Consider the following 8607-nt stretch of genomic DNA (forward strand, 5'->3'; position numbering starts at 1 on the left):
GCTGGGAGGTTAGAACATTTCCCTATATCCTTCAGTAAAGGCAAGACCTAACTGCACTGTTTGGTTACTCCTTATACCAAGGAGAAAATTGCTGCTGGCTGCTGGATGTGATTAAATGCTTCAAACCCTTTGTGTGTCTTCACTTGGGCCTTCTCTGGTGCAAGAGCTGTGTTGCATAAATAGTATGGTTTTCTCATTAGACATGTATTAACTAGGCTGTTCAGGGGCCTACTTTTATGATATGATGTTTTCCCCCTGTTAAGGAGTGTAGGATTCTGGTGTCTGGTTCAGAGGCCGTTACCTTACTGGACAGCAAAGCTACAAAGTTTGTCAGGTTTTGATCTGATTCACACTGTGTTTATAGTGTGTGGGAAGGACATGGTTCAGTAAAGTATAAGAAGCCTAGAAAGGATCTTGAGGCCTGCTTTCAGAGAGCTGAGCATTTGCTGTTCACACTGACTTTTAAGGGGGTAGCAGATGTTCTTTGCTTTCAAAAGTAGACCTCTCCATCCCTTCTTCTCTAGCAGTCCCATTCATAATAGAAGAATGTTTTAGAAGCTAAATTCTCTAACTGGCATTTCTTGGGTAAAATTTTCTGGCCAGTGTTAGACAAGAAGCCAGATTAGATGATCACTGCTCTCTTATAGCTTTATAACCCCATGATTTTAATGTAAATATAGCATCTAACCATTTGCTAGTCTAATGCTGACCAATCAGAAAAGTCCTTGCTGGATTAACTTGCTCCATCTCTAACCCTTAACCTTTCTCCTTAGCAGCCTGGCCTGTCACTGCTGTTCTTACTCCTTCTACTCCTGCTCATGTACCTCTTGGGGATCTCATTTTTCCTTTGGTCTATTATTTCTATTCCCCCTTGTTCAGCAGCATCAACTGAGCCTGAACTAGTGGTGAGCAAGTACTTGGAAGAGCTGCAAGATGCCCCTCCTGATGAGGTGAGTGTGGGAATCCAAACAAACGTAACAGAATTTCCCCCCAAACTAGGGAAGAATGCAAGAAAACCCCCAGGATTCCTGTGTACTGGACAAGCCAAGCCTAAAAAGTGAGACAGTTCCTTGGAACAGAAGTTAGACCCACCTCTTATCCCTTAAGTTGAGCATTATTTCGTCTGGAGAAGAGATGATTGGGGAGGAGGGAATTTGATTAAAGGGGTTCATTAAGGAGAAGTGCCAAATTCTCCATTTAGGATGGAACAATCCTATGCACCAGTGCAGCCTGAGGACCAACCAGCTAAGCAGCAGCTCTACAGAAAAGGAGCTGGGGGTTACCATGGACAGTAAGCTGAATATGAGCCAACAGTGTGCCCTTGTTGTGACGAAGTTTAACAGCTTACTGGGCTACATTACTAGGAGTATTGCCAGCAGATCAAGGGAATTGATTATTCTTCCCCTCTATTTGCCACTGGGAAGGCCACATCTGGAGTACTGTGTCTAGTTTTGCCCCCTCTTACAGAAAGAATGTGGACAAATTGCAGAGTCCAGCAGAGGGTGACCAAAATGGGTAGGGGGCTGGGGCACATGACTTTTGAGGAGAGGCTGAGGGAATTGGGCTTATTTACTTTGCAGAAGAGAAGACTGAGGGGGGATTTAATAGCAGCCTTCAACTACCTGAGGGATGGTTCCAAAGAGGATGGAGTTCACAGGTGACTGGTAGGGAGGGCATATGCCCCCCCGAGATTGGCCCCCGACTTGGCACTGCTTAGGTCGGGGCAGTTTTTTTGTTTCGTGGGCCAGCAGTGTGTTGGGGGGGAGCCATGGCACAACAGTGGATATGGGGCTTTTGGACTGGGCCTGCCCACAAAATGTGCCCCAGACTCCGGGGGCACCAGTCACCACTGAAGGAGGTAGACTGTTCCCAGTTGTGACAGATGACAGAACGAGGAGTAATGGCTTCAATTTGCAGCAAAGGAAGCTTAGGTTAGATTTTAGGAAAAACTTTCTCACAGGAGGGTAGTAAAGCACTGGAACAGGTTACACAGAGCGTCTGTGCAATCTTCTTCATTGGAAGTTTTTAAGACCCAGCTAGACAAAGCCTTGGCTGGGATGATCTAGTTGGAGATGGTCCTGCTTTGAGCAGAGGCCTGAATTAGATGACCTCCTGAGGTCCCTTCCAACCCTATTTTTTTTATGATTCTGTGATAAGTCTTCAAATACCTGAAGGGTGATCTATCAAGAGGATGGAGATGGTCTTCTTCTCTATAGTTATAGAAGACAGGACTAGGAACAGTAGCCTCAAACTGGAGAAAATTTAGTTTGACAAAATGTAGGGAGATCTTTCTGATTATGAGGATAGTCAGGCATTGGAAGTTGTGAAATCTCCATTCCTGCAAATTTTCAAGAGTAGGTTAAACAACCACTTTGACTGGGATGGTTTAGTTGGGATGATCCTGCCCTGAACAAGCGGCTGAACTAGATAACCTTGTGAGGTCCCTTTCCAGCCGTACTTTCCTATGATCCTAAGTAGAGCTCCACTGATATAGGCAAGTTGAAATCTGATCCTATGCAGCTATCATTTGCAGTTATGATGTACTGCCCCCCAGCAAATGAGCTGCAGTGGTCATAGAAATGTCCTGTTTGGTTTTTTTAGCTTGTGCTTTGGAAGTGTTTACACCACTGTGAGCCAGGGGCTGATACTTAACCGTGTACTTCGGTGACCTGTACCCTAGGTGGAGCAGAAGCAAGGTGGTGAAAATCCGACTATGTGTTTAACTTCTGTTGATTTTTAAATACTAATCTAACCCTTCTTCTTAGTAAGGTGGTTTCCAACACCCTCTGCTTCTTAACCACTGTGCACTTGCTCCCACCATGGAACTGGTGGTGTTGCCTCCTTTGTTGCCCTGAGCAAAGTTGTGGGGTGGGGAACACCCAGGGACATGTCTGGGACACAGGGCAAAGCAAGGGGGCTCTCGGGTCTTGACAACTGCAGGGCTGCAGCTCCACAGGGAGGGGAAGGACACCAGAGTGGAGCTGAAGTAGCTGTAGAGTCCTGATAGCTTTGGGGAAAGGTGTTCCCCAGCTAGGGAGTTAAACCTCTTGCCTACCCCCCAGCCTCCTCAAAGATGCTGCCAAATACCATGTTGAATGGGGGAATAAAATGCCTAATTTGGCAGCAGGGTGGATATCACCTGTATTCACCCCATTTCTGTCCTTCATAACATTTAGCTGCCAGTGCCAGAGAACCTCCTTGATGTCACTGCCCAGCTCCTAGCTCCTCTCCTCACAGCCTGAGCCTGTAGCTCAGGGGTGGGCAATTATTTTGGGTGGAGGGACGCTTACTGAGTTTTGGCAAGCCATCGAGGGCCATATGGCAGGCAGCCAGGGGCAGATAAATACTAATTTTCTAAATTTTTTAGGGGCCCCACAGGCCAGATAGAATGGCCTGGTGGGCTGCATCTGGCCCCCGGGCCACATTTTGCCCACCCCCACTGTAGCTGGTGGACTAGCAGCATAGCTACTTCTATTTTGGTACCCCCCAACTCCCATCAATCAGCACTTGAGACTGGGTGCCCCCTCATCCTTCCCTAGTTACACTCCTGCGTGGAACTTGTATTCTCCAGAATCCACCCGTCAGTTTGAGACTGTCCAACCTTTCCTGTGGTTGAGGAAGCGGGCAAGTAGCTAGGAGCTAGCTGAGGTTGCTGACCTGAGGTTTGAGACTTGCACAGGGCTGTTCCAGGTCCTGCTGGAGCATGTAGGAGGCAGACTCTCTGCACAGTGTGATGCAAATATTCTGCAGGTAGAGGCATCCCAGTGTTTTTTTTCCCTTGCAGATTACTCATCGGGGAAGGAAACTGCTTCTTCAGGATCCCAAGAGCTAGCTTTTGATATAAGATCTCTGAGGGAGAATACATAGTGCTGCTTGAGAGGTCTAGAAGGCAGTTATTGTGTGCTTTTTCTGGCCCAGTACTAAAGCTCTAAGAGATTTTCCTTTCTTTTCACTGAGAAAGGAATAGGTTAAACAGGGATGGAAACCAAAGTAGCAAACCCCATTCTGTGACCTGCACCAGCTCAACCCTGCTAGCATCTTATCCTGTATCTGTGAGACTGGTCTCTTGAAGTCATCACCACCCTGTGCACATGCTAGAAATCCCCTGGCAAACTTCCCATCCCCTCATTCCTGTTTTGGGCACCTGTGAGTCAGTGGTCTCCCATGCAGAGGCAGCCCAGAACTTTGGGGTTTTTCAGTACACGGGCTATTGGAAAAACAACAATGTAGATTACTGCAGGAGGGTCCCTGCATGAATTGGACTAATGATGGGGAGGTGTAAAACTTACAGGAGCTTTCTTTTTCCCCCTCCAAATAGGAAAAAATCGTGGTTTTCCCGAGAGGTAAAAACTAGGAAGGGGAGGGATTTTTTCAAAGGGAGTTATTAATAACATGAAAAGTGCATTGCTGTGTACTGCCTCTGGTAAGTTGATGCACCAAGTTCAGTGCCTTTACTATAAAATAATCTTGCTCCCTTTTGATTCAAGGATTGCATCATCTGCATGGAGAAGCTGGCATCACCTTCTGGCTACAGCGATGCATATGAGTGCAAGACAATCAGACCTGAAACTGTGGGCCGACTGGCGAAATGCCAACACACTTTCCACCTGCTCTGTGTTTTGGCCATGTACACCAATGGGAACAAGGTACTGCACTACTCCATCTCACTGACTTGCAGGGTGAGGCCAAACCCAGGAGTGGGGCCCAGCACTGCAGATACTAAAGCCTTGTAGCTGCGTGCTTCTAATGGTGGCCCTGTTTCCTCACAGGATGGGAGCTTGCAGTGCCCCTCCTGCAAAGCCATCTACGGAGAGAAGACTGGTACTCAGCCAAAAGGGAAGATGGAGGTGTCAACTTTCCCTCGGTCCCTCCCTGGCCATGAGGACTGTGGAACAATAAAGATTGTGTACCACATCAGTAGGGGAATTCAGGTACTTAGGCAAAGGTAACCCTTTTACTAGGGAGCACTGAGTCCAGGGAGTAAATGGAACTGGCTCAACAGCCATCTTTTCCAAGTACTAACCACCTGACTCGATCTCTCTTCTCTTCCTCAGTAGAAGCTTGTTTGAGTTGCCCCTGATGTTGATAGGAATTGCTTCGGGCAATCAGATCAAATGATTCAGAGAGACTCAGATCCATCTTAAACCAAGATATTTGGAGCAGGGGAAAGGGGGTAATTTAAATTCATGTCCATGCAGCAGCTCTGAGTATTGTTCAATCACAATATTTGTGGCCATGGAACTCTGAAAGGAAGGCCTTTATTTGCTTGGGAGCTGCTGGGCTCTCTTACCTGCTGGCTTTCACCTGATGTAGGTGTTAATGCTTGTACAATGGTGCTGTGGAATTGCTAGCAGCACTGCCACAAGCACTGCACAGGTGTGAATAAACTCACAAGATGTGAATTGGGCAAGATTTGGATCAAGTAGTTTGTAAACTGAGCCATCTGAAGTTCATATGAACTAGACATGGCCAAGAGGTTGGTTCCTAAATCTTATTTCTCCCAAAGCTGGAGTGTATTCATACCATGACTCTTATAATTTGTTTTTTGAATGTTTGCTGGATAATTGAGTCTACCAGCATCTGAAAGCAACAAAGGTCTTTTGGGACATGCTAGCCTCTGAGAAGAGATCCGATTTGCTTTACAAGGGATTAGGTGGCCTCTTAAGTGGACCCAAGGACCTCCCTTGTACTGAAAGTCTGGCTTCAGACAGGACTATCTTGAATCCTTCTGCTATTTGAACCTTTTTAATTATTTCCTGGCATCAGCCTATGTAAAGTTGTAAGAATTGTTATAGCATATGTTGCCTTTCTCTGTTGCAGGGTCCAGAGCACCCCAATCCAGGGATGCCATACACGGCAAGAGGCTTTCCCCGTTACTGCTACCTACCAGATAATGAGAAGGGCAAAAAGGTAATTGGCTTGTCTGATAATTGCTGTCCTTTTCACTTTGGGCCCACACACATTTTTGTTTTTAGCCTAAAATGAGCCATGTCTAAAATGTTTCCATTTTGTGGAGCCAACTGAATTACCTTAACTGATCTGAGATGGTTGGAGAGCATATTCCAGAAGCTTGGATCTTTTAACAAAGCTTCCTTGTTGTTTTTCCCCTGTCCCATCTCCAGGTGCTTGAGCTATTGAAGGTGGCCTGGAAGAGACGCCTGATTTTCACAGTGGGCACATCTAGCACAACTGGTGAGAGTAACACAGTGGTTTGGAATGAGATCCACCACAAGACAGAGATGGACTCAAATCTCAGTGGCCATGGCTACCCTGACCCCAACTATCTGGACAATGTGCTGGCGGAGCTGGCAGCTCAGGGTGTCACCGAGGACTGCCTGAGACCATGAGTTGCTCCAGTCTTGGATTTGTACAGCGTCTGTGCATTGCACACTCAATGCCTACTCAAGCCTGTGAATGGCAGCTAGTGCACTTATTCCTGTTGCCTTAAGTTCCTGCATCTAATCACTTGTCACACTGAGCAATAACACTATATTTGGAAGCCACATGTTCTGTACAGTCTGTTTTCTGCAGAGAAGGCTATTTTTGTATAATCAAAGGTCCTGCAAGTGTACATTGTAGCACTGATGCTGCAGCCAGGGCACACTTTGGAACATGTTCGTTCAGTGGCTAAGCCTCTCCTTTCCCTGCGTGCTTCGAAAGCACTTGGGCAGGCATGACTCTTGCCCAGGTGCTGCCTCGGGGAAGGTCTTGCTGCCTTTGGATCTGCAGCAAGGAGAAAGAGATGGCCTTGCTTGTCCTGCCAGCAAGCTGCAACTGCGCCTCACTCAGGCACTTTAGGGTACTGCACCTTCCCCTGTTGCTGGTTTAATACATATTACTTTTGTGTTGTGGTCATAATAAATGCTGCGTTGCCATGGAGAATTGCTGATTAGCCTTGAAACAACATCCAATGCTTTTGATGTTTCTTTCTTAGACGTGGCTCTTCTGATGGAGCTCGTCCTGGACTCCCTGCAGCATCCAGCAGTGTTTGTTCACTAAGTGAATGGCTGCCCCTCTGGATACAACAGGGCTTTTCTCAGCAGTGCAGCCCAGGCCTCTTAAAGGAGAGTCATGGACATGGTGACCTATTGCAGTCTTATCCACTGTCTATCTCAGGAGAAGGAAGGCTCTTTAGTGGACTGATTCTGTGTCCTTCTTTTTTTCTTTCCTGAGAAGACTTCTCATTGTGCTGCCTTAGAACACAATCAATTTTTTTGTGTTGGGGTAAGGAGGAGTTGGCACTTTCCTTGTAAAAGCTGTCTGAGTGGTGACACAGCCTTAGAGAAAAGAGGGTCATCTTGTTCCCTGAAACGATTTGGCTAATTTGACTTGGGACAGGAATTTTTTTTTAAGGAAAGACTGAAGTGTCTAGCTTTCAAGGCAGGTCCTGAGCCCTAGCTTGATTCTCTGCACAGGCTCTTGTTCTTTGTCCTGTAGGATAGAAAAGCTGTAGGCCTGGGTGTAGGAACCAGCAGCTGCAGTGGTCTGGAGGTGGGGTGCAAAGGGCCACCTTCAGTTAAATATCAGTCGAGGTTTGCCTTACTCAAAAGGTGACTTCTGGTTGGGCTAAATGCCCCTGTTTTAAAAGGCATTAGATGCATCTAATTTTAACTCAGAACCTTTGCCTCAGCCCCTATGGACAGTGCTCTAATCAGGCTAGTGCAGCCTGCCCTAATCAAGCACCTTTCTCTGACACTCGACTATACAATGTGGGGTGAAATTGCCCATTGTATATGTAAGTGTGCTGCTGCCTCTCCCAATGGAGCAAGTCACTTGGTGAAGCCAGCTGTGGCTGGGTATCTGCAACACTCATAGTTGGTGCAATACCTCTGCAGCCTTCCCCAAAGATGATCTTAAGTGGCTTCTGGAGGGGTGGAATGGTCTTCCTTCCTTCGTCACCTCCAGCTTAACACAAGGGTGCAGGGAAGAGCGGGGGGAATTGCTTCAATAAAACAAACTGGAAACCCCCCAGTGCTGGCACTTCTCAGACCCTGGGGTAAACTTTGAACTCACTACTGACTGGCCCTTTCCTGCTGCATATAGTTGAGCTGCCTGGGTAAGGGGCTCTCCCTTTCTCTGACTTGTAGAATTAGAAAAGATAACATTGCAAGAGAGAAGGGAGGTTGGTGCCACCGTGTGGCTGTAGACAGGACTTGTTTCAGTAAGCTGTCCTGGAGACAGACCTGCCTTTTAAATGTCATGGGTAGCAATTACTCTTCTTTTCCAGGCAAGAGTAATTTAGTAACTTGTTCTCCCTCCACGCAGTGCTCTATTTGATTACAACTGTCAAAGCACAGGGGCCCTGGGAAAGCATTAGTGGAGCAATCAAAGTCACGTTGCTGCCACTTCATCCCAAAGCAATAATCATGTCCAGGGCAAGCGAAAGGATCAGCCCCTTCTCAAGCCAGAAAGGCCATAGCTCTGAAACACATTGATATCAGACTATTTTGTCTCTGCTGTCCCTTAGCCTAATTCTCCTTCTTGTAGGCAGCTGCTGTTAGCTGTAGCTGTGTAAGTTTGAGCCCCTACCAGCATCTTTATTAGATTTGTTCCATGATGTCCCAGAACACAGGGGCTCCTTGCTCCTGCACTTGCCTGTCCCATGTC

General features: G+C 46.9%; 1 protein-coding gene across 11 annotated transcripts in view; it reads left to right on the top strand.

Moving 5' to 3' along the window:
- DTX2 (deltex E3 ubiquitin ligase 2) overlaps positions 1 to 6906 on the top strand; it is a 60522-nt gene extending 53616 nt beyond the window's left edge. For 6 of the 11 annotated variants that reach the window (XM_019545395.1, XM_019545397.1, XM_019545399.1 and 3 more), the window contains 5 exons: positions 880 to 950; positions 4488 to 4646; positions 4770 to 4931; positions 5821 to 5910; positions 6123 to 6906. In XM_019545395.1, the coding sequence (XP_019400940.1) occupies positions 880 to 950; positions 4488 to 4646; positions 4770 to 4931; positions 5821 to 5910; positions 6123 to 6347 (707 nt within the window). In that variant the 3' untranslated portion in view covers positions 6348 to 6906. The remainder of the gene's footprint in view (positions 1 to 879; positions 951 to 4487; positions 4647 to 4769; positions 4932 to 5820; positions 5911 to 6122) is intronic. The other 5 variants (XM_019545396.1, XM_019545398.1, XM_019545400.1 and 2 more) reach the window with 1 other exon arrangement.
- The last annotated feature ends 1701 nt before the right edge of the window (positions 6907 to 8607 follow it).

This window comes from Crocodylus porosus, unplaced genomic scaffold, assembly GCF_001723895.1.
Source record: "Crocodylus porosus isolate Cpor-Errol unplaced genomic scaffold, CroPor_comp1, whole genome shotgun sequence".
NCBI lineage: Eukaryota > Metazoa > Chordata > Crocodylia > Crocodylidae > Crocodylus > Crocodylus porosus.